The 25,862-nt window shown below is 39.6% G+C and overlaps 1 protein-coding gene across 2 annotated transcripts in view; it reads right to left on the bottom strand.

Moving 5' to 3' along the window:
* The window catches only part of MGAT5 (alpha-1,6-mannosylglycoprotein 6-beta-N-acetylglucosaminyltransferase), a 335,177-nt gene that overhangs the window by 102,342 nt on the left and 206,973 nt on the right, over nucleotides 1-25,862 (bottom strand). For both annotated transcript variants that reach the window (XM_054581995.1, XM_054582003.1), the window contains exons 8-11: nucleotides 25,315-25,476; nucleotides 18,961-19,130; nucleotides 15,655-15,789; nucleotides 9,595-9,728 (exon numbers count right to left, since the gene is read on the bottom strand). In XM_054581995.1, the coding sequence (XP_054437970.1) occupies nucleotides 9,595-9,728; nucleotides 15,655-15,789; nucleotides 18,961-19,130; nucleotides 25,315-25,476 (601 nt within the window). The remainder of the gene's footprint in view (nucleotides 1-9,594; nucleotides 9,729-15,654; nucleotides 15,790-18,960; nucleotides 19,131-25,314; nucleotides 25,477-25,862) is intronic.

Here is a 25,862-nt window from a genome sequence, read left to right as displayed (position 1 = left end):
AAATTTGTTAAAACAAGGAAGAATATTGCCTGCTATCACATTCACATTGTTCATTCAGATCTCCATGATAATGAAACTGACATGATAGAAAAATTTATTGAAAAATAAAGTTACATCACACAACTTATAATCTGGCCTTAAAAATTGTACATAGATAGTGACTGATGTTATGCTTTGAATTTTACCCAAACTGATTTTTTTGAAATAGCAATGATACTAGGCTCTGAGAGAGACAGAAGGCTGGATGTGAGCTAGGGAACCTATTATAAACAGTTGAGTTGAAAAGGTAAGTGCCTGAACTGTTGACAGATGCACACTAGAGTAATTTTTTCAAGTGCCAAAAAACAATTTAGGAGGAATGGACTCTTTAGAAGGACATCACTCCTGAAGAGACTCAAACTGAAGAAGAAATTGCCAAGGCTCATCCTTTTAGTCACTGGTCTGACCCAAGTTAAAGGCCAAAAAGCATTTTAAATTACAAATAGCTCCTTTGCTTGTCAGGGCGTAAAAACAAATTCAGACATGGAATCAACTGATCCTTAGCTAAAGCCAATAGGTTTGTGATTTGAATGAAAAAAAAAAAAGTGGCTTGTTTCTAAAATTCCTGCTTTGTCAGGCAGTATTTTTGGTTTACAAGTCACTATTCTGATCTTATCAGGCACATGAACATGGCTGAAAGCCACAAGTCCTTGGAGAAACTCAAAGAGTTAGAATGTCAATGACAGCAACCAGTATGATTTGAACAACTCTTGAAATGCAACCATGTAAAAAAACTCTGTGGGAGTCAAAGAGAACATGAAGCCACACCTCTCACCTTTCCCTTCCTTTTTGCATGGACTGAAAACAGAATAGGCAATATCATTCCATTTAACTTAATTCAATTGATAAATGTTTTCTGAATGCCTACCATGTGCCAAGTATTCTTCAAGGTGTTAAGTTTTAGCAATGAAGAAAACAGGCAAAACCCCTACTAATACGCACCAGGGGGAACTCATAAACAAAAGTAATACTTGTACAGTTATGGAGGAAAATAAAGCATTTAGTATGGGGGAGCAAGTCAGAGTTAATCTTACTAAAGTGACATTTGAGTTAAAGACCTACAAGAGGAGATATGGAAGTCTAAGGAACAACTAAGAATGCCCTGGAAGATGGAACAACCGATGCAAAGTTCCTAGGGTAGGAGTGTGCCTGGCCCACCCAAAAAACAGGAAGGAGGCTAGAATACGTGGGGGAAGATGGGGGGTGCAGCAAAAAGACATGGAGGAAGAAATGTGGCCAGCCAGGTCATGGGGCCAGAGCACAGCAGGTCTTGAGGCCAACTGGCATGACTCACTTTTCCCTATAGTGAGATACCATGGCTCTGTGAACAAGGAGAGTCATGATCTGACAGACATTTTAATTCACTCCATTTTGTAGTTGGGTGTATTTGTTCCTTATTCATTAATTCAACAGATATTTATCACCAATGATGTAACTACTTCAAACACTGAGGACTCAGCAGTGATCATGCTCGTGTGGCTACCAAGTGGGCTCTGGGCTGGAACACAGGTGATGAGAACCACAGAGCAGGAGAGCCTGTTTCAAGGAGGAAAGGCTTTCCTGGGGATGTGACGCCTCCCTGAAGGATGAGCAGGCTGATGGGGAGTGAAGGAAAGGGGCCTCCATACAAGGGAACAGCATATTAAATGGTCTGAAAAGCCAAGAGGAGGCAAGACAATACCAGAGAAGTCAGCAGGGGCTAAATGGTGTAGGAATCATGCTGAGGAGTTCAGATCTAGGACCTGGTAATCTCCTTAAAGGCTCCCAGGGTGTGTTCATTTGGAAAAGAGAAGATGAGGCCAGAGAGGTATCTTTCAATCTTCCAACCATGAGCATAGGGGAAAGAATAAACTGTGGGCTGTGAAGTGCTCTGTTCAATTCCCAGCTTTGCCATTCACTATTTTGGGCCGATTACTTTAAACTTCTGATGCTTAACTTGAATAACAGGGACTAAACGGGATTATGTATGTCAAATATAGACATAAAGCTGGTGGTCATCTCTTTATGACTTGGCCGCTCTCTCTCACCAAATCCTAATCTCAATTTGATGATCTGGCACACCAATTAGTTCTTCACCTGCAGCCTTTTCACAAGAAGGCCATAAGCTCTTCCTCCAACACTTCATCTAGGATTCTCAAAGGAGAGACAACGTTAGGCATATGTTCTGTCAACTAAAGAGGCATCATTTGGAGAACTGGATGGCTTTATTTTGCAATCACCATGGAGGTCATGGAGTGAGGCATTCACTCCTCTGCACTGCCTCCCTTTCCACTAACTTTCCTCAGGGAATGAGTTTTTGTCAGTTGTCTTCATTTCTTCCCTCCTTCTCTACATAACGTTCTGCTCTCCCCTACATCTCCTCACTGAAATGGGATGAGCAACTATCCCGGTTTGCATGGGACAGAGGGTGTTCCCATGATACAGGCCATTCCAACTTGAAAACTGGGATCAGTTGGTTACCCTTCTGTGAACCAACACTTTAAAACACACTCCCAGAAGTGAGTAATAAAACAAACAGCATGCGCTCTGCCTCTATGTTGAGTTCCTCTCTGCCCAATTCAAATGGGTAATTTCTCAAGTGGATGATGAGTAAGCCTTATTTTTGACAATGTGCTTCCTGCCCCATAAAGATGCAACCCAGAGAGCAGACACTTCAGGATCCCACAGAGCCTGGCATATGGTACATGGTCAGTAGACTTATACTGAATAAGTGGATAAAATCAGCAACCTCAAATATTCCAATCGAAATCTTCAATTCACTCTCACAATGAAAAAGCAAATAAGCTCAGGCTTAGTCACGTCTTAAGGCCTTATTAAGGAACAACCTTAGAGAGATTTGGGAAGGAGGGGTTGTTAAAAAAAAAAAAAGAAAGATGGATTGGAGATGAAATGGAAAGGCTCTATATTAATGCCTCCCAAATCTCCAATCTGTTCTTCACTCAACTTCATTACATCTCCATCTTTTCTGCCCTAAATTACCACAAAACCAAGAAATGCTGAATATTCCCCAGCCTCTACTGTAACTACAGACTGTGAGCACCCAAAAGGCAAATTCTTTGGTGTTTTCATATTGTGAGTGACAGCTAAAATGTTGCAGTTACTAAAAAAATCAGTTAATTAAATAAAAATGAACATTTATATGCAGACTTTGTTAGAAAATAAGGAAATGTTCTATGATAGTGATATGAATAGTGAGGTTGTTAAGCAGACAGACTACTAAACATTACTCCCTGTTTTCAACTGCAGGATGTAAATATAAGTCTGAAATAAAACTTGCCTGAAACCAGGAACAAGGAATCAGATAAACTCTACTATTGCTACTTGCAGCCAGTCTCCAGGGAAAGAGGGGAAACAATTTCATTAGATAAAGCTGTTCCACCACTGCTGATGTTTTTACATAAGCCAGATGAAACTGTGAAACAGGGTGTATGCAGGTAGATACAGTAATCAGAACTACCTAAATATGGGATAACTCACAAGCCATCACCCTAGGGCTTTGTTTTTATCTTGTAAATTGTGTAGTCAAATGCCTTATCTATGGGCAGATTTCTTTCATTCTGAAGTATAATACACCTTGTTTGGGAGTGAGAAAAAGAAAAGAGATTGTCTTCGGCAGTTAGGAAAAGGTGGCGTGCATTGCGACTAGACTAAAGGCCACTGGCTGAAATAATGCCTCCATACAGGGTCAGCCAAGTCCCTGAAAAGCTCAGAAAGAGCAACAATTAATTCCGAACAAGAAATAACAAAAAATCTCCAAAAAAAATGCAAATTAGGAGCTAGCCACTTGATACACTATAAAACAGACTAGGAAACAATGGTTTTAAAAATTAATGACATATAAGTAGTAGGAAAGGAGACACAGAATTTTAGTATGCGTATTAAACCTATGTAAAAATGTGTGTGTATAAAAGATAATAATGGTCCTGGCTAGTTAGCTCATTTGGTTAGAGCCTTGTCCTGATAGGCCAAGGTTGTGGGTTTGATCCCCGGTCAGGGCACACACAAGAATCAACCAATGAGTGCATAACTAAGTGGAAATACAAATCAGTGTTTCTCTCCCTCCCTCTCTCTTTCTAAAATCAATAATAAAAAAAAGATAATAAGGCTGACATTAGGATACAGGAGGCATTTTGGGTGGAAAGGGGCTTTCCCTATTTTTGTAATAGGGTTATGTTTCTTTTTCAATTTCATTTCATGGAGGAAGCCGTTTAAATAAAGTCTTGAAAAAAAAACTAAAATTTTGCTGTCAGAGTGATTTGAAGGAGGCAGGAGTGGTAAGGAATCTGGGTGGCATCTTCCAAGACCAGTGGGCCTTCTGGTGAGGCTGGGGCCAGGACCTGGGAAGGGCAGGGATCCCGAGAGACAAGGACCTTGGAACGCTTTGCTACGAACTTTGGATCTAACTCTGAGGCACAGAGAAGGAAGGCACTGTGATCTTTGAGTAGGAATAGCTTGGCCCAAGCTGAGCTTTCAAGAGCCGGCTCCGGTGGCAGGATAAAGGCTTTAGGGCCTAGCTCAGAGGCCATGCTAGAGTGTGGACAAGCAGAAAAGTGGGGCCCACCTTACGGGAGGAACAATCAGACCGCTCAGCTTCTTGGAAAAAGATGCTCAGTAGTTATAGGTTGTCTGACCACTCAGTCAGGCCCTGTAGAAGCTCCTTACTTAGGAAGGTATCATAAACAGTCTATGCCGATATGTAAGAAACTTTCCAATTGCAAACAGAATATATGGAGAGGATGGTTCAGTGAAATTCTGAGATCTAGGGCAGAGCAATAAAGAAAAACCAGGCTTTTTAACTTGTAGAAACTCCTCCAACTTAGTGAGGACATGAGTTAGAGGAGAAATAGAAACAGCTTTACAGTGAAAAGTGTATTCCAAATATTTGAGGACACATGCCTTCTGGTCAGGAATATCTCATTTCCATGCTCCTAAAAATGCTTCCGTTGGTGCATTTTTCACTCTTTATCCTCCTGCTGGGCCTCCTCTGACCAGGCTTCCCTTTCTCTCCCTGCGCTCCATACATACCAGAACAGTACTAATCTCAAAGATGACAGGTGCACTCGGAGACAACTTGATCCTACCAGTACAACACTCTACTTCCGTGGTCTCTAGACTTTTTATGGTGCACCCATCAGTGCAAAACAATCTAAATACACCCGCAATATATGTGTATATTTATACATTAATTATATAATGCTTACTCTCAGCCCATATATGAAGCATGACTCAATTTGCACTTTAGACCACTAGAATAGCTACATTTTCTCCAAAGGGTGAGGGCATGAAGGGTTTTGTGGGAAAGACAAGGCTGGACTGGATCTCACCCTTTCGCCATGTGGGAAGGGAGGGCCCTTCTCTCCAGGATGCACCCAGGTTATCTCAGGCAGGCTCTGGCAAGCAGGGCACAGGGCTGGTTTTGGGCTGCAAAATTCTCCAGCTGACACATCTCAACACAATAAAGGGTCTCAAGCTGCTTCATTTCCCTAGTTCTCCATTCAGGACAGCTTCATCCATGAGGAATTTCCCCCAAAACCTGTTACTTAATGGATTTCTCATCCATTGAGGATCTCTGCATAGCTTATTATCTCATTAGGTCTTATACAAAGATGATTTTCTAATTCTTGGGTGCTTTTGCATTTATTAGCTGTGATTTCCTCATGATTAACAACACTTTCTCATCAACTAGTTGATTGTCTTCAAATACAGTTTGTCTTAGAAAATCAGGATCAAAGCAGGATTCTTTCCCTTTATTATTCAGAGTAATGAAGAGGTGTCTTAGCAACTTGCTAAGGTGACTGATTGATTTTGTGGGTTTTTCTCGTTTGAAGTATCATGGATTCTGGACTCTATGGATTATTTGTCATTGGTCTGATTTCAATCCACTGCAGTCATAATTCATTTTGATGCTCTAATTACACCATCTTTGGCTCATGTGTCCTTCTGACTCCGCTCTGCTGGTCTGCCTTAGCTTCCTTGCTGTCTGGCCTGACAAGATGTCCCACCCTGCAAGCTTCCGGACTTAGACCTGGAATCAGATACTAAGCAGAAGGTTCCTTTAGGTGGGAAAGTAATATAGGGAATCCCAGTCTGAGAACTAAGAATACTGCCTGCTAGTGAGTCATCTTTACTTTTGGTCCTTTTCAAAGTACTTAGCTGGGAAACACTATCTTTTTAAAGAGAACAAAATAAGATCATATTGATATTTCCTATTCAAGTTAAGGGTTATACAGTCTTTAAGTACTCCCCCTTTCTTATATGCTGAAAATTTTGATTCCTATGGTATACCTGAAATATTTTCAAATAATAATATAAATGTTCCCCACTATAAATGAATGGTCCAAAGACTGTTTCCAAGTCACTTGAAATCATTATTTTCTCTGTGTGAGAGGTTAACACTAACCTGATATATCACCAGGTTGGTTTGGTTCACTTTTTCAACCTGTTTCAGTTAGTAGTGAATGCTTTTCTCTTTTTGATTTTTTCTTTTTAAGTTATGTAAATCATATAGTGGTTCCAAAGTCAAAGTAAGGTACATTAGAAGACATCTGCTTTTATCCCTGACCCTGCACACCCCTCCTCCAGTGATAATCATTTTTATTAGCTTATTTATTCTTCCGTGTTTCTTTTGAAAATACAAGCAAATTCATATTCACTAATGTATTCACACATTCCTCCTCCATACATTTTCTTTTACACAAGGGAGTAACTCTACACACTGCCTTGCACTTCGATTTTTATCACTTAATACATCCTAGACATCTCCCTCCAGAGCAGTGAACTTGGCCCTTGCTTTTTCCACTTGCACAGTACTTCACTCTATCAGTGGACCTGTTATTCACTCAGTTGCCTATTAGGAACATTTGGGGTATTTCTAGTCATTTCATTCTTTCATCCTCGCCTGAGGATGTGTTCACTAATGTTAAAGAGAGAGGAAGGGAGAAAGACAAAGAGAGAGAAAGACCACCAGACACACATTGATGTGAGAGAGAAACAGCAATCAGTTGCCTCCCCTACGTGCCCCACCTGGGGATCAAACCTGCAACCTGGCACAGGAGATGACGCTCCAACAGAGTCTCCCAGCCAGGGCTCTAGTCTTTGTCTGCTACAAATAGCACCATAATAAATGACCTCTGTGCATGCCTTTTTAAATTTTGCTTACGTATCTTTGGGATAGATTCCTAGATGTGACCTCTTCCATCCAGGGAAAGATGCACCGGTAGTTTTGCAAGATGGCGGCACATGGTCTCGCACAGGTGGTACCCTGCGGCACTCTCACCACCCGGGTAGGAAAAGACAGCTTTCCAGAGCCTCACTATTGGAACAGCTAGGCTACCAAACTTTCGGATGTTTGCCAATCTGATATGTGGGATGCGGTATCTTGGTGAAGTCTGAAAACTCATTTCTGTGTATTGTGAGTGAGGTTAACATGTTTTCACGTTTGAAGTAATACATTTCATTTTTCTCTGAACCAGTAATGCCTTTTGCCCATTTTCAAATTAGATTGTAGAAGTTTTTACTCATGTTTTAAAAGTTCTTTATATGTTAGTGATAACTAAACATCTGCTATAAAATTTGCTTATGGTGGTGGTGGTGTTTTTGCCGTACAGTTTCTTTTTTTTTTATTTTTTAAAGGGCTTTCAAATGCATCAGTTTCCCCCTTGATTCCTGCTGTATATGAGTCAGTTAGGACACTTATTCACTTCCCATGTTAGTGGAAATTTGTCTATTTTCACCTCTAGCTACATTGGAAGCAGTGAATTTCTTTCAATTCAATTAACGAACACTGTGGAAATCCTCCATTCATGTACAACACAACAGGCTTTTCAGGATTCTGAATTCTAACATTCTAAAACATAACTATAATATTTTCTGGAAAAGTTCTTATTCCCGCTCCCTGGATACAGAAAAACACCATCTCATGGAGGACACACACATATCAATTCTGGCCATTTTATACACAGCTAACATTTTTTTCTATTTGAAGTAACACATAGGTTACATTCCAGCCCCTTGAAGTTATACATACTTCACCATAGTGACCAGCCATCTGTCACTTAAACATGCCACATACTAGTTTGTCCCCTAAACTGTGCCCCAGGGATGGGATGATACAGCTCCAGGAATAATAATAATCATGTATACCATGCACACAAACATGCTCTCACAAATCTCTCTAAGCAAAAAACAGCATTTAAGCATGAGCTGATTGTTAAAATTAAACCTATTTTTTATTTTTTAAATTTTTAAAATAGATTTTATTTATTTATTTTTTAGAGAGGGGAAGGGAGGGAGAAAGAGAGGGAGAGAGATATCAATGTGTGGTTGCCTCTCACGTGCCCCCTCCTGAGGACCTGGCCACAACCCAGGCACGTGTCCTAGACTGGGAATCAAACCAGTGACTCTTTGGTTTTCAGGCTGGCACTCAATCCACTGAGCCACACCAGCCAGGGCAAACACTAACCCTTTTTAATTCTCCCATCTCAAACCTTACACCCAGGGCTTAGCCCAATGTGTCTGCTGTCACCTTTAGTGAACCTGAGAGAAGAATCCCCTTCAGGTGGCTGCGCATAAGAGGGTGCAGCAACCGCATGGGCAACGGCACGGTAGGGGTCCCTCAGACCACAACTATACAAAGGAAATAGATTTACATCTTAGATGATTCATTCTAGGATAAAAACCCCTCGATTAAAATTATCTGGTAATTTTGGGAAATGGGAATTCTCCACTCTGAGCATCCAAATGAACTGTTTTACTCATGTGACCTTTCATTTACAGAATCGAACTTCACCTCACCACTAAGATCTACTGACTTAAACAACAAATTTTCATTTGGCATGAACACTATCAAATTTGGCTTCATAGTACTCAGCTAATTATGAAGGAAATGAGGCTAGAGGCAAGTAAACTGATAGTAGCACTAAGAAACGGTGAAAGTGGGGGGAAAAACACTCTGGAAACAGAAATATGCTAAGAGCCTACACTTAGGGCCAGTCAGTTCATCATCGTTCAGTGTGCCCACTACATCATGAACAAGAGAAGGTGAGGTTTCCTTCTGGGTCTCGTGTTTAAGAAGTCAGTAAAGAATGAAATAGAGTTTTTACAAGTTCCATTTAACAGAGGCTAACTTTCTTCTTGCCTAGTGTGATGCTTAAATAATTAAGGTTTCATTATCTGGAACATGCATGAGCACAGAAGACCTCATTCCTCATCACTAATCCAGTGGACCCTGAATCAGCATCTGTGCGGCAGGTGGCAGGACTAGCGCGCGCCAGTCCAAACTCGGCCCAAACCCCTTTTCCCAGTGGTTACTCATGATACTTCCTATGGAAACATTTTTCTCCAGAACATTTCTAAGGCTTTTCACGAAGGCTCACATGGCCTTTTGATTGTAATTAAGAAAAAAATCAGTTCTTCTCAAGGCCACGGTTTAATAGTACGCATTTCCACAGCTGAGGGCCCTGGGAATCATAACCCAAAATGCATGGCTGTCTGATTTCTTTTCCCACTTATCTTTGGTGGTGCTCTAGAAAGCAGAGGTGAAACACGAATACTCACGGAACATGGTGTAAAACTGCTGCGGGTTCAGATTCCATTTTCCCCAGGGGGTCTTGTGGCCTTTAGACTGGGCATAGTTAGCATGGTTAAACTCAGGCTCGGTGCCAAATGAGTCCAGCACGCGGAGCATGCATCTGAAAGAAAAACATGCTGTGGGTAAAACGACAGCCTTGACCCAAAGTTCAGGAAGTAGAAGCTGTAGTCCCTCTTTGAGGCACTACCAAAAACAGACAGACACTTTTAATGAGAAATGCTACTGGACAGGAAATGAGAGGCTTCAGAGCAAGTTGTATAACCAAGCATCTCCATGTGTAACTTTTCAGGGTGGATCATCACGAAGCAGAAATATCTGCTTCAGATTAGTTAACTAATCACAGGAGATCACTCAAATACCCATGAAGTAAAAATTTTCCAAAAGCTGGAACTGCAGATTTTATGTTCACTGCTGTAATCCCAGCCAGGGCTAAGCATACAGTGGTGCCTAATGAACACCTGAAGAAACAAAGAACTACCATTTTTTAGAGGTTGCTACGGATGGTCTGTGTCCCCCAACATTTATGTTGAAATCCTAATCCCCAAAGGTGACAGTAGTAGTAGATGGGGCTGTTGGGAGATGATTAGGTCATGAGCACAGAGCCCTCACGAATGGGATTAGCACTCTCACAAAGGAAACTCCACCTGGCTCCTTAGCCCCTTCCACTGTGTGAGAAAATAAGAAGTCTGAGACCTGGAAGACGGCCCTCACTTGACCATGCTGTCACCCTGTCTGGGTCTTTCAGTTTCCAGGACTACGAGCAATAAATGCTTGCTGTTTACGAGCCCCCCAGCCTGTGGGATTACGTTACAGCAGCCTGGACAGATACAGATGGCGGCCTGATTCTGCCTGAAGCACATGGCATGCCTTATGTTTTTCAAAAACCATTCAACATTTTCATCAACTAATTGGAATATGTGTTTTTAGGTAAAGTTTAGAAGGTCGCTTAGTAGGCAGTGGTGATTTTATGTATTTGATAATAAGAGGACACTCACGACTGCTTTCTCTCACAGCCTGAAGAAGTGAGAAGATATTCCATTTGGCAGTTTCCTCAGAGCCTTAGAACAGGGTTGGCCAACTCTCATCTACTACCCACTTCTTTATGCCTTCAAGCTAAGAATGAGCTTTACTTTACATTTTTAGATAGTTAAACAGTAAAAGTGATATTTTGTGATGTGAAAATTATATGAAATTCAATTTCCGCATTCAAAAAGTTTTATTTGAACATAGCCACACCCAGTTCTTTACATATTATTTGTGGCTGCTTCCACACAATGAGAAAGAGGGAGACCACATGGCCAGTAAAGCCTAAAATATTTACTATCAGGCCCTTTCCAGAAAAGGCCTGCTGATCACTACATTAGAGTGCACATGGAATGACCAATCAGAAGAAAGGAATCAATACTGAAACAAAATTTATTGATTTTGGTGACATTTCATCACTGAGTCTCAAAACACTGATGTAAATTTAGCTCCTTAATGGCCAATAAAAATAGCACTATTTTCTGTTGTCATGTATCAATAGTACTTCTGAATAGCTCTTATTGGACCAATAAAGCATGAAAGTAAATAAAGATTAAAGCCCACATTTTAGATATAGAGGAAGGCAATGATTTTTAAGTATCTGATTCAGTTTCTTTCTTCCTTTTCTCACTCTTAGGAAGTTCATTCTTCCAGCTTTTTAATTTTTACATCGATACATGACTCAGAAAACAAAAAATGCAAACAGCAGACTGGTTTTTTGAGAAAGAGCAATAGTAAACTGCCAATTTGGTGTAATGATTTTTCTCATCAGAGATCACCCACCATCATTTGTCTAGACAAGGAGAAGAAGAGAAGAAAGAGGGAAGACAGGTGGAAGGAGGGCGGGCCATGACTACAAGTGAACTACAAGCTGACCTCAGAAAGCAGTTCCTTGTTTTGGATTCCTCTGTGGCTCTCAAGGAACATGCTATCAACACAGTAACACTTTTCACAATATCAACAAGAACGTGTTATCAGCTGGGCAGCCAATAGGTAGATAAAAACGGACATCCACATTCCAGAAGAAAGCAAGCTAGGGACACAAGGAACTGACCCATGCATGTTTTTCCTGCTCTTTGAAGAGCTCAGAACAGTCCTTTTTCTCTTCTTAATAAAACATTTCCATGCCTTAACTTACAGTTTTCCTTTTAAAATACAGATGTGAAAGGAACTGACTGGGGCCCTATATTTTGTTCCAAGAAGATGGTAGGATTCAGGAAACGGCAGGGATGATAGTGGCAGCTCTGCAGAAGTTTGCTGCAAGAGATGGAAGGACAGACTGCCAGGTGGGGCTGTGGGAAGTTCAGCTCCTGCCAGAGGAACTGAGCGGGGGGATGTAACGACCATGGCACTCTGTACAGGCACAGTAGGGACAAACAGGCACCCCTTTCGTAAGGATCTTTTGCCTTAGAAGGCTGTGGCTGCTTCCACTTACTTGCAATTGACTGTCTATATTCCTCTCTAGCTTTGGCTTGTCACTCTATTTTTAACTTGGAGTTGTACTGGTGTTATTTTTCAGTTTGGATAATTAAAATGAAGTCCAATGAGTAAAGATGCTTGGTAGTCACCTGACTCCTGAAAGCCCAGACTTTCCTAAGGGCCTAGATATTTGCTATGTGATACTGGGCTTCCTCCCAATGGAATGCTATAGAATGAATGATCTCGTCTCGGATGCTTGTAATTCTGCATACCCACGTGTGAAGATTTGATTTAGAAATTGTCTAGTTTTTAGCTTATCTGGGTTTGTTTTATAACTAGAAGCAGGAGACAGAGGAGGCTTAACATAGCTTTCCTTTTTCAATCACATTCTACATCTGTGTATTTTGGAATTGTGTTTGTATTGTTAATATCTGTGTACTTCCTCTAACGTCTTCTGTGTGTGTAGAGCATCAGAAACAGACTGATGACTTAAAAAGATACTTCCCTTGCTGTACAAGCAGCTGGCCTCCTAACAGGGATTGCTGCGGTTATGCCAAAGGACTCCTAGCATATTCCCTCTGCTCTGAGCCATGCTACTGAGACGGATGCTCATAACCTCCCTGCCAGGACCTACTTTCTCATTTGGAGCTTTATGTCAGACATAGTATATGTTAGACTGTTTGCATTTCCCTGTCTTGTGTGTTCTCAATGCTCAGCAAAGGCCTCATATGAAGCAGAATGGGTATGAGTTTTGCAGTACCTAGCAGTATACTAGTTGCATATAACTACTAAATTGGGCAGAATTTACAAAGATCAACATTTTCCAAGATCAATATGACTCAAGGGTTTGCCCCTCAATGAAAAATCAGAAGATAACTTTATATTTAATGGAATTTATACCATCTACCATCAACCAAGATGAATACAGACAGCCCTGGCAATTTCTAATCTTCAAAAGGGAAAGGAATGGGTAAGAAACTTTTTAGAGAATCTGCTTGGCCTTCTGATGAAAGCTTAGCTTCATCACACCACAAAGACTGCAGGGCTAATACACCAACAGATCTCTGGCCAGTGATTATCACTAACGCGGATGATTTATTAAAGTAAGGAGGGATAAACATCACACTCTGCCATGAAGCCCCCTGAGATGGTGTCTTTCCATCCAACAAGAATCAAACACCAATCAACAGTGACAATCTTAATAATGAAATTGTCCTTTGTAATCGACCTGAATACTACCATTGAGAATGTTTTCCCATCAAACAGCCCTTCTTCATGGTGAGGACATGTGAATCCAGGGATGCCCACTATGGCCAGTTCCTGTTGCATGTTTACCAGATACCTGCCATCTGCAAAATGCCAGGACACAGCACCACTGCCTTTCTTTCATTTTTAATGCTGTAGCTAAACAGAAAGGGGCAAAAAAAAGTTTGTTTGCTTACATGGCTCATTGACCAAGAAGAGAAATTGCTATTTCCATGTAACTGAGAACAAATGTGATGGACTAGGATTCAAGAAAGATTTCAAGCAGACAGCAAACCAAAACCAGGAAAAACCTGATGTGGAAGGTAGAGTGCTATCCGGGCCCAAACCAAATTTTTATTTTATTATTTTATGAGACTGTATCCAAAGGCAATGAAAAGCACAGAGCCTCTTCTCAACTGGCCCCTTTCCTCTGCCTGTGAGCATTTCATTGCCCAGTGAGAAAGTCACTGCTACTGCAAGGAAATTCTAGGACTTGGTGTTTTCCTCTCTGTGTTTTTTAATGAGAATCTTAATATTTGGAATTTCATTGCTTCCAATTCTAAAGGACTACCAATCTGGTATAACCTTGCAAGTGAAAGTTAATAATATTAAACTATAAACTAACCTGAAGTGAAGAAACCTAGTTCAGGCCATTAAGGATTCATTTATTGGTGAAGTTAGAAGAACACATGAAAACATCTCTCTATCAAGTATCAATAGAGAAGAAACTCATGGAGTTTTCCAAGTCATTCTAATTGAAAGGTTTTCAGAGTGTCCTCTTAGGAAGCTGGTTTAAGTTATAGATCAACCTTTACTATCATTGATGAAGGTGGTATTAATGTCACATTTTTTACCCAAATTCATGCACCACTAACACTATCAAATAAATATTTATTTAAATTTATTCACCTTTTAAAATGTATTGGCAACTTTTATAGACTGTAAGTGAAAGCCAGTATCAACTGCAATAAATGGGAGACAACAAAGGAGCATGTCACTTTTGCCTGCTGAAGGCCGAGATGCCTTCAACTTTGGTAAAAATGCACACAAGTGTTAAAGGTAGTGTTGGAGAGACAGTAGTATCAAACCAAGCCTTTTTCAGAAAGACTGAAATAAAACTACAAATTAATAAACTTCATTATGTAATTCAATGTCATTTAGTGTTATGCTGTATATCATGCAAAATCGTTTTATTATATAGGTAGTTAACTAGTTATTAATGAGAAAGAGAGCAAAGGAAATTAGACATTGAGCTCAATAAACTGGGGAGCGTAAGCCTGCTTGCTTCACCAGGAAGCTACAGCTTTATGTTCCAGGGGATCACAGCACTGTTCCACCAAGGGGATTAACATTCCTTAACATTCCTCCTTTCCTCCTCTGGTACCAGATTGTTTGAAGTGGGGTAGGGTTGGGAGAGTGGGGGCTGTGCATATAGCGGTAAGTTCTTAACCACAGAGGTCTGTCATTCTAACTAGGGGGTGGACCAAACAAAAGCCGCCCCCAAAGCTTGGGAAGTTGGTGGGTTATTTTGAAAAATCTCCTGAATATAACCCCAGGGAACAAAGAAGCTAGCCTTCTTTTTCTCTCTCTTTTGTTTGTGACCCACACTCACACTGTTTGTTTGTGCACTCACTCACTTGGGAGTGTGTGATCATGTGGGTCTAGCCCGCTACCAGGGTGCTCTCACCAGACTACGTGGATTCCAAACGACTGCTTTCCTGTGATCTTGTGGAAGAGCCTCATTTCCACTGACAATAGTTTCAAATACTAAATCATGCCCCACACCCACAGCAAGGGTAACACCGAGCTCTTCCACTAATAAAGACTGTGCACAGGGTAGCACATGCATTTGAGTCATACTAAGCATGAGGCTTACTGTAAAAAGTACAAGATGCCAGCATTCAGATAAGCTATTCCCCCAGCTTTTTCTCCCAAGAATGACAAGAATACTGCTGGGGGAAAGGTGGAGAAAAATGAGTCATTATCTCAAACCTAAGAAACACAAGAAATGACTCTGTCCATATTTTATAAAACTCTTTATTTGATTAAATAGATGAGATTGTTGTAGGCATACTGAGAGAGGAATGCTAAGTATTAGGGAAGGAAAAAAGGAGGTTGGACACTTGTTTTCTATTCTTAAAAGAAATTAGTGAAGATAATGAATAGCCCTTGAAAATAAGAAGGCGCTGTGGAGAATCTGAATTTCAATTCAGAAATGCAAAACATACTCCACATAGTTCAAAAAATATTTGATAAGCTTTATCCTACCTAAAACCATTCAACCCTTTGTTTAAAAAAAAAGAAGCTCTACAAACTTAAGAACAGCATGCGGCACTTACTGGTAATGAACCCAGGATGGTCCGAGAGTTTTCTTGAATTGAGCGAGTCCTACAATATCAATATAAATGAGCTCAACAATTCTGTCTCCTACAGTTGGGCAGCCAGATCGGTTTCCTACAACTTTCTTCATTATTCTAAAGAATGGGCAGAAGAGAGGGGAAAAAAATAAACAATTACTTTAAGGTACTATACTTAGCAACTTCAACAGGCAAATAAACATCCAAGAATCCATACTGGGAGGATGGCATGGCCCTTCCAAATTCACTGCTTACCCAAATTCTGCCCACCAACCAGGCCCATCCAGAGCTGACTTCTGACTCTTGCAAGAGCAAATGATGGTATAGAAATACCACCTTTGAAACCCAGGAAGATATGAGTCTGAATTTCTCCCCTATCTAGCAGCTGTGAAATCTTAGACAAGTTACTTAACCCCACAATCTTTCCTCATTACCAAATAAACAACCAATCAAACAAAAAAACACCACAAAACCAGATTGGATAGCAACCCCTCAGGGATTCTTTGAGTGGTTAAATGAAGTATTGAACAGAAAGTGCCCAACATATGCCAGATACTCAGTGGCTATTAGTTTCTTATTATTCCAACCCTTATTGACCTTCTATTTCTGACCTCTACTATTTCTAGCCTATATAGTATAAACTTCTTTCTCTATTGTCTTGTACTGTTTCCTAATTTTTTCTCTTATGCCAAATTGTTCCTTCTGACTAGACTGTATTATGGACTGGCATATCATGGTTTATATTTTTCCATTACATCTTTTCCACCCACCCATCCATACTACCCACACTTGTATTCAGAGAGCCAACATATTTCATTGTACATCAACTTCACATGCGGGAGTCAACTGCCAAAAGTACTGCCATTCAACTAGAAAGGGGTCATCATGTTTATCCCTGCTCACACCTCTCAAGAACCCTTCACCAAGTTATGGATGGACATGCTACTTCAGAGGACAAGATCCATAGACAAGACTCTGCTTTCTAGTTCCAAATGGCCACTGACTTGAGCACCCTGCTCCTTAGCTCTGTTCCCTAGAAGCAATTTCTTCCCAAGAATTTGAATTTTTTTTTTTTTTTTTTTTGGTAAAGGGCCAGACAGTAAATACTTTCATCCTTGATGGCCACATATTCTCAGCAGCAACTACTCAACTCTGCCACTATATAATGAAAGCAGTGAGACAATACATAAACAATGGGTACAGCGCCCATGAAACTTCATTAACAAAAAGGTGCAGGACTAGACTTGGTCTGCTGAGCCATTTTTTCCCGACTTTTTGTCCACCCGGTGTTCAGTGGTTCCAAAACTTATTTGCACACTGGAATAACGTGAAGGCACCAAAAGATACTTATGCTTGTGTCCTATCTCCAAAGGCTGTGACTTAATTAGTCTGAGACATGGTCTGGCCTTTGGGAGTCTAAAAGATCCCCAGGAGGTTCTAATGTACAGGCATGTTTGGGATCCACAGCACTATGCTGCTTTCACAATTATCTTCCTATATAGACATCTGTCCCTATCACCAATGCTTACAGACCTCTATAGACTTCCCCTTGACCACAAAAGGAAGTCTTTGCCTGATAGACCCCTAATATGCCTTTCCTGACCTCCCTAGAAAGCACTGGTCCCTGGGGCTCCTACAGTATTTTCTTGTTTACCTATCCACTCATTTATTCATCCACTTATTCACCCTTTCATTTGTTTATTCAGTAAATAGTTAGGAGCACCCACTGTGTGCTTTTCTAGATGTTAAATAATAGCAATGAACAATATTCACACAGGTTCTTCACTTGGTGTGCTTATACAACAGCATCTGCACCTCAGTTAGTACTGAACACATTGTAATTAGTGTAATTATTATGTAATATATTAATTGTAATTATCAAAAGATTGGCATCTCCTTGAACACGTGCTGATCATATCTGTATATCCCATACCAAGAAGCACTGAAGGAATGAATGCTAACTGCATGAATGTACCCACTTCATAGGTTGTGTGCATAGTGTGTTTTAAAGCGGGAGGGAGGCAACAGAAGGCAGTATGCAAAAGGGACAGAGTGGTGATGAAGGGTTCAGAAGACCTTCAATTTATCGAGATCTGAAAGGAGCAATGTAGTACAGAGGTCAAGAGCACAGGCTTTGAGGTCAGACAGACACAGGGCTCAAATATGGGCTCTCCCACACATTCCCCATGTGGCCTTAAACAACTCACTTGTGGTTTGAACCCCAGTTTCTTCATCTTTAAAACGCAGAAAGCAACAACACCTACTTCCAGATTTGCACTAAGGACTAAACAAGATCAAAACATATAAAATGTTTAGTATCTGACAAACAGTAAGTGCTCGACAAATTTGAGCTGTTAATAGTCATTGTGGTTGTTAATTGTTGAAACTGCTTTTGTAACTAAAGCCCTAATCACAATTTCAGCATATGGAAACCATTTAACAAATGATGGCCAATATTATCTTACTGATGTTGCTTTCCTCTCAACACTGCCGCCGCCCATCAGGTGTGGACCTTGGACTTTAACACAGGCGACCTCTCTGGCAGCCCATATTGCCAACAGTAAAGTAGGAGCAAAGTGGGACATACTCATTGAACATAAAACGTTTGTTCAAGGTGTCTCTTCTGCAACATTTGACATATTGCAACATGATAAGTTGGCTGTTAGGTGGGAAAATGCCAGTGGGCAGGTATCCAAAAGGAGTGAAGGGGCTCTAAGCATTCCTGCTTAGCCAGCTGTGTCAATCTAAAAGCGATTAAGAGAGCACTACAGCTACAAGCAAATTTCAGTGAAAGAGAAAACCCAGGTAGAGTTAACAGACTCAGAGCTGAAAGTTGGCTAATTGAAAAAGGATTGGGTCAGGGCTTTCAGGAAACTCATTCTATCCAAATTAAATTATAAACAGGAACTTGCCCTTTTCAAGATTTAAGAAGCTTGATGTTGAGTAGGGAATGGTATGAATTTCAGCAAAGGACAGGGAATTAGAAAAGTCAATAATGTTTTGTGCTGCAGATGTTGGAAGCACCTGTAATAGCAAAGAATAAACCCCTTAATTTGAATTTTCTGGCATTCATTTATGAAGCCTCTGGAGCCTGTAGCTACAATGAAAACATATTATTCTATTCACAGTGTATGTATTTAGCTCCTGAAAATAATCTTCTTATCTCCTGTTTAGTGAATTATCACTTTCATTTTCCTCCACAAGAAATTACACACTAATAGAGGGCTTTAAGAGTTTACAATTTCTTTTTTGTATTCTGATTTTAAAATTGAAAAATAATCTCCTTACTCCTTGAGCTCAGCCAGTGAAGCTGAAATCCTAATGTCATGGCCCAGTAAGTACAGAGATGTAATTAAATCACTCCACTGAACTAATTCACCAAGAGGACCACCACTGAACGCTGTCTCTGCAATCTTAAATCCGGATTCCTTCGTCAGGAGTCCCAGGTGAACAAGGACCTGCAAAAAACAAAGAAGAGGCATATACTGATTCCCACTGAACCAAGTACAAACTCCACAGTAGCACACTAAAAAGCGATCAACCAATTCTAATGCCATGTTTACTTCCTAATGAAATCTCAACATGGGGTAAGCAGTTTTTCTACAAAGTAAAAAGGAAGGAAGGAAATGATTTTTCACTGTTGGTTTAGAGAAACAACTGCCCTTGGTGCAGCTGTGAGAAGGAGATATGGACAGGTAATCCTTCTTTGAAAAAGAAGGCTATATTTGAAAACTCAAAGTTAAAGGAGGGTAAGCCAGAACACTATTTTTTTTTAATGACATTGGGCTGTTTTTCATTGCTGGAATATTTTTATGCTCTTAACATGGAAAATTTCAAATACATACTAAAGCAGACATGACAATAAAGTAAACTCTGATGTACTCCTCATGTAACTTCAATAATTACTTCATTACGAATCTTTTTAACGCCTACCCCTCATTTTCTCCCAACCTCTCTAGCTGATCTTGAAGCAAATCCTAGATATCATGTTTTCACCTATAAATATTTCAATTTCTATTTCTAAAAGAAACAGGTCTTCACTTTTAAAAAAACCCCATAACATCACTAACACTCCTAGAATAGCTATTAATCCCTGATATTATCCAGGTTCCAGTTAGTGCTTACACTCCTAAAGTGTAGTTTTTCAAGTCAGAAGTCAAATATAGTACATGAATTGTAATTGTCTCATATATCTCTTAGCCATCTTTAACTTGTAATAATGCCCGATCATCCTTTTGCGGGGCCCGGGGGTTGGCACTGCGAGGGGACTGTAATGTGTTTATCAGAGAAACTAGGTTGTACGTCCAGTAGTCTCTCCCATACTCTGGATTTTTCTGATTGTATTTATGGTAAATCAGTAATTAGATCTACAGACATGAAGAAATGTCAATACTACTTTGTGAGTGGTGCTGTGCACTTCCTTTCATTGGTGGGAACAATCTCTGTTTTGTGATGTTGGTAGATACTGATGAACACTAACTAAGTGCATTAATCCATTAGGGGGTGGCAAAATGGTGATATTCTCTCATTTCTTCTGCACTCATTAGCTGGATACTTCTATAAAGAAAAACTATCCCACATCAACTATTTGAGTACTCTGAAATGCAGTTTACATTTTAAAAAAAGAAAAGACTAGTAAATATTTCAATCTTAGATAGTTTTACTGTCTGGCATGACAGGGTGTTCCAACCTCATCATGTACATTCTGTCTCAGACTTTAAATCACCCAATTTTCTAAGGACCTCATATACCATTTAGTGGAAATGGTATTTAAAGATCAATGGCCGATGACACAGACTAAAAGTAAAAGGATGGAAAAAAATATTCGAAGGAAATGGACAGGGAAAAAAAGCTGGAGTAGCAATATTTATATCAGACAAAATAGATTTCAAAACAAAAGCCACAAAAAGAGACCCAGAAGGACACTTCAGAATACTCAAAGGAAGAATCCATCAAGAAGACATAAACATTATAAACCTATACATGCCCAACAAAGGAGCACCCAAGTATATAAGGAAAATCTTGGAGGACTTCAAGAAAGATATAGACAGCAACACACTGATAGTAGGGGATTTTAACACCCCACTGTCAACAATGGATAGATCTTCCAAACAAACTATCAACAAGGATATTGTGGAACTGAATGATGCATTAGATCAAATGGATATAACTGATATATATAGAACCTTTCATCCCAAAGAAGCAAAATGCACATAAAACATTTTCAAAGACAGACAACACGACAGGACACAAAACAAGCCTCAACAAATTCAAGAAAATTGAAATCATAAGCGTTTTCTTGGACTACAAGGGCTTGAAACTAGAAACCAATCTCAAGGAAAAAACTCAAAAACATTCAAACTCATGGAGACTGAATACTATGCCATTAAACAATGAATGGGTCAACAATAAGATAAAAGAAGAAATCAAAAAGTTTCTGGAAACAAATGAAAATGAACACAGAACAGTCCCAAACCTAAGGAACACAGCAAAGGCAGTCCTTTGAGGAAAGTTCGTAGCAATACAGGCCTATCTAAAAAAGACAGAAGCATTTCAAATAAACACCCTTGCCCTCCATCTATAAGAACTGGAGAAACAACAGACAAAGCCTAGAGCAAGTAGAAGGAAGGAAATGATCAAGATCAGAGCAGAACTGAATGACACAGAGACTAAAAGAACAATTCAAAGGATCAATAAATCCAGGACCTGGTTCTGTGAAAAGATGAACAAAATTGACAAGCCTTTTAGCAGACTCATCAAGAAAAAAAGGAAGAGGACCCAGATAAATGATATCAGAAAAGAAAGAGGAGAAATTACAACTGATACCACAGAAATATAAAGGATTGTAAGAAATTACTACAAACAACTATATGCCAAGAAATTTGAAAACCTGGGTGAAATAGACAAATTTCTACAAAAGTATAACCTTCCAACACTGAATGAAAAAGAAGCAGAAAGCCTGAACAGACTGATAACAGCTAGTGAAACTGAAGCAGTAATCAAAAAACTCCCGGCACACAAAAACCCTGGACCGGATGGTTTCATAAGAGAATTTTACACATTTAAGGAAGAGATAACTCGTGTCCTTCTCAGAGTATTCCAAAAAATCCAAGAAGAGGGAAGACTCTTAAACTCTCTTTACAAGGCCAGCATCATCCTAATTCCAAAAACAGATAAATACACAACAAAGTAAGAAAACTGCAGGCCAATATTGCTGATGTACATAGATGCTAAAATCCTCAACAAAATATTGGCAAACCACATCCAGCAATACATTAAAAAGATCATCCATCATGATTAAGTGAGATTCATCCCAGGGATGCAAGGATGGTACAATATTCACAAATCAATAAAAGTAATACACCGCATAAACAAAAGAATGACAAAAATGACATGATCATATCGATAGATGCGGAAAAAGCATTTAATAAGGTACAATACCCATTTATGATAAAAACACTTAGCAAAATGGGAGTAAAGGGAGCATTCCTTAACATAATAAAGGCCATATATGAAAAACCTACAGCCAACATCATCTCAATGGGCAAAAACTAAACGCTTTCCCACTAAGATCAGGAACAAAACAAGGATGTCCTCTTTCACCACTTCTTTTCAACATCGTATTGGAAGTCCTAGCGACAGCGGTCAGACAACAAAAAGAAATGAAAGGCATCCAAATTGGACAGGAGGAAGTAAAACTGTCATTGTTTGCAGATGACATGATAGTGTACCCTGTACCATAGAAAATCCTGTACTCTCCACCAAAAAACTACTCAACCTAATAAGTGAATTTGGCAAAACAGCAGGATACAAAGTTAATATTCAGAAATTGAAGGTATTTTTGTACAACAACAAGGAAATATCAGAGTCAGAAATCAGGAAAAAAAATCCCATTTGCTATAGCAACAAGAAAAATAAAGTACCCAGGGATAAACCTAACCAAGAAGATAAAAGGCCTGTACTCAGAAAACTACACAACACTGAAGAAAGAAATTAAGGAAGATAAAAATAAGTGGAAGGATATATTGTGTTCATGGACTAGAAGAATTAACATCATTAAAATGTGCATATTACCCAAAGCAATTTATAGATTCCACACAATCCCTATTAAAATACCAGTGACGTATTTCACAGATATTGAACAAACATTTCAAAAATTTATATGGAAGCATAAATGACCCCAAATAGCCACAGCAATTTTGAGAAAGAAGAACAAAGTAGGAGGATCACAATACCTGACATTAAACTACATTACAAGGCTGTTGTAATCAAAACAGTCTGGTACTGGCATAAGGACAGACGCATAGATCAATGGAAGAGAATAGAGAGCCCAAAAATAAACCCATGTCTCTATGGTCAATTAATATTCAACAAAGGGAATAGAAGTATAAAATGGAGTAAAAATAGCCTCTTCAACAAATGGTGTTGAGAGAGCTGGACAGCTACCAGCAAAAAATTGAAATTCAACCACCAACTTACACCATACACAAAAATAAACTCAAGATGGATAAAAGACTTAAATATAAGTCATGACACCATAAAAGTCCTAGAGGAGAACACAGGCAGGAAACTCTCAGATATTCTACACAGCAATATTTTCATCAATATGTCCCCCTACAGCAAGGGACATAAAGGAAAGAATAAACAAATGGTACTTCATCAAAATAAGAAGCTTCTGCAAAATAAGAAAACACCAGTAAAATGGAACCAACCTTATGGGAAAATATATTTGCCAATGATAATTTGGACAAGGGTTTGATCTCCAAAATATGTAAAGAACTCACACGACTCCACTCCAGCAAGACAAACAATCCAATTAAAAAATGGGCAAAAGAACTGAACAGACATTTCTCCAAGGAGGACATACAGAGGGCCCACAGATGCATGAAAAAATGCTCAGCATCACTAAGCCAACAGAGAGATGCAAATTAAAACCACAATGAGGTACCACTTCACACCTGTCAGAATGGCCATCATAAACAGATCAACAAACAATAGGTGCTGGCGAGGTTGTGGAGAAAAGGGAACCCTAGGACACTGTTGGTGGGATTGCAGACTGGTGCAGCCTCTGTGGAAAACAGTTTGGAATTTCCTCAAAAAGCTAAAAATGGAACTGCCTTTTGACCCAGCAATTCCAATGCTGGGATTATACCCTTAGAATCCCAAAACACCAATTCAAAAGAACCTATGCACCCCAATGTTCACAGCAGCACAATTCACAATAGCCAAGTGCTGGAAGCAACCTAAGTGCCCAACAATAAATGAGTGGATCAAAAAACCATGGTACATTTATACATTGGAATACTACTCAGCAGAAAGAAAGAGCTACTACCCTTCACCACGGCATGGATGGAACTGGAGAGCATTATGCTAAGCAGAATAAGCCAGGGGGTGAAAGACAAATACCATATGATCTCACCTATAAGTGGAACCTAATAAACAAAGCAAACAAACAAGAAAAATATAATCAGCAACATTCAAATCAAAAGTAAACCAACCGTAACAAAAGGGAAGGAGGTAGGGGGGTCAGGGGGCTAAAGAAGTGGAAGGGTCAAATCAAGGAACATGTATAACGGACCCATGGACAAAGCCAAAGTGGGGAAGGTTTGAGGGTGGGGGGTTGGGGTGGGTGGGGAAGGGGAAAGTGGGGCCAGGAAAATGGAGACAAATGTATCTGAAGAATTTAAAAAATAAAATAAAATAAAAATAAAAATAAAAATAATGTGTACTATTCTCCACCTAACATTTTTTTTCACCTAACAATATATCCTGGAGGTTTCTGCAAAGGATTATGCTCTTTACCTCTTTTTACAACCCACCTGGATCTCTGACCACATACTCTTCTGTAGAGGACTATTTAGTGCCAGGATGTTTGGTCCTGCTGTCTCATAAACTCAAGGGATCTAAGCAGAACTGACTCATTAAACTGTGACTTGGGATTTGGAAGTATATCTGTATTTTCTTTTTCAAGGATATCAAATTAGCCAAATTAGAAATAATATCAAACACATTTTAAATTTATTTTCAGATATAGGAACATGTTTTTTACTTTGCTCAGTTGATCATCATCAGAATAGTTAATCTAAAGCCACAACCACTTAGTCTCTTACTAATGTGGTACAGAATTACCCATGCTCAGGAGTATTCGAGAGGTCTTCCAGGCATTTCCTCATGAACTTGAATAAACTGGCTCAAGTTTACTTTATAGTATCTCTCTCAAGAATGTAAGCTGAAGCACCAACTAACCAGAGCAGTGACGGAACTCACCAGTTGCCCAAACCCCCAAACTGACAAACTTCAAAAATATGAAATTGTCATAATGATGTAATATGAAGGTCTCAAAGACTGTATTGAAGTAAAGAAAAGAGGATTAAGTTTCCTGACACCACTGAGAGAGACGGTCAGATGGTTCAAAGGAAAATCCTTCAGGTAGATATTTTGCCTGGATTCACCTAGCTAAGTAGGATGACGGCAACTGGGGAAAGGAACATCCAAAAATGGCTGTATAAGAGACTGAGCAGGTTCACCCTGAAGTAGTGTCATTGAGGCATGGCATTTCTCTTACTCCTGTTTCCAAGCAAGATCAAATTTTTTTTTAAAAAAAACCAGCATCTAACTGAATGGAATTAATTACAAACTTACTTTCTTTCTCTTTCTCTTTTCAAGATTCTGCTTTTCTGCCAGGGACTTGATTGCTTGGATCCACGCATCAGCCATGCGCCGGATCCGCAGTCTCATCCACCGGAATTCTTCATGCTTTTTCATCATACTGTAGAGAATATTAAAATCCGTACGAATTTCCGCCTAGAAACAGAAATTTAATAAAAATGAGAAGATGAAAAGTCAGAAAGCATAATGGTTTTCATGAGGTGACATTTGAAAACTTGAAAGAGGTACTCAATTAAATACAGGACTTCAAAAGTGAGTCTTTTCTGCGGCACAGCTCTACTTTAAGGTCCCAGAATTGCAAATTCAAGCAAAGGTCCCCAACTGCTGATTTGCCAAAAGGGACATCATTTAAAAAATTAGAAATTGGGAGAGAAAGCACAGTCACTGCAAAGCCCTGAGCTATGTTAAAATGCATTTTTTATAATGAGCCTGCCTGATGTACCTTGAAATTCTTTGCACCTCAATTTATTTGGCCACTTCAATCTATTGCAGGGCAACAGACTCCTGGGAAAACTGAAGTC

Source organism: Pteronotus mesoamericanus, unplaced genomic scaffold (genome assembly GCF_021234165.1).
Source record: "Pteronotus mesoamericanus isolate MK-2021 breed Mesoamerican mustached bat unplaced genomic scaffold, CSHL_Meso_final contig_1173, whole genome shotgun sequence".
Classification (NCBI taxonomy): domain Eukaryota; kingdom Metazoa; phylum Chordata; class Mammalia; order Chiroptera; family Mormoopidae; genus Pteronotus; species Pteronotus mesoamericanus.
Note: the sequence above shows the minus strand (reverse complement) of the source record. Positions and strands in the feature narration are given on the sequence as shown.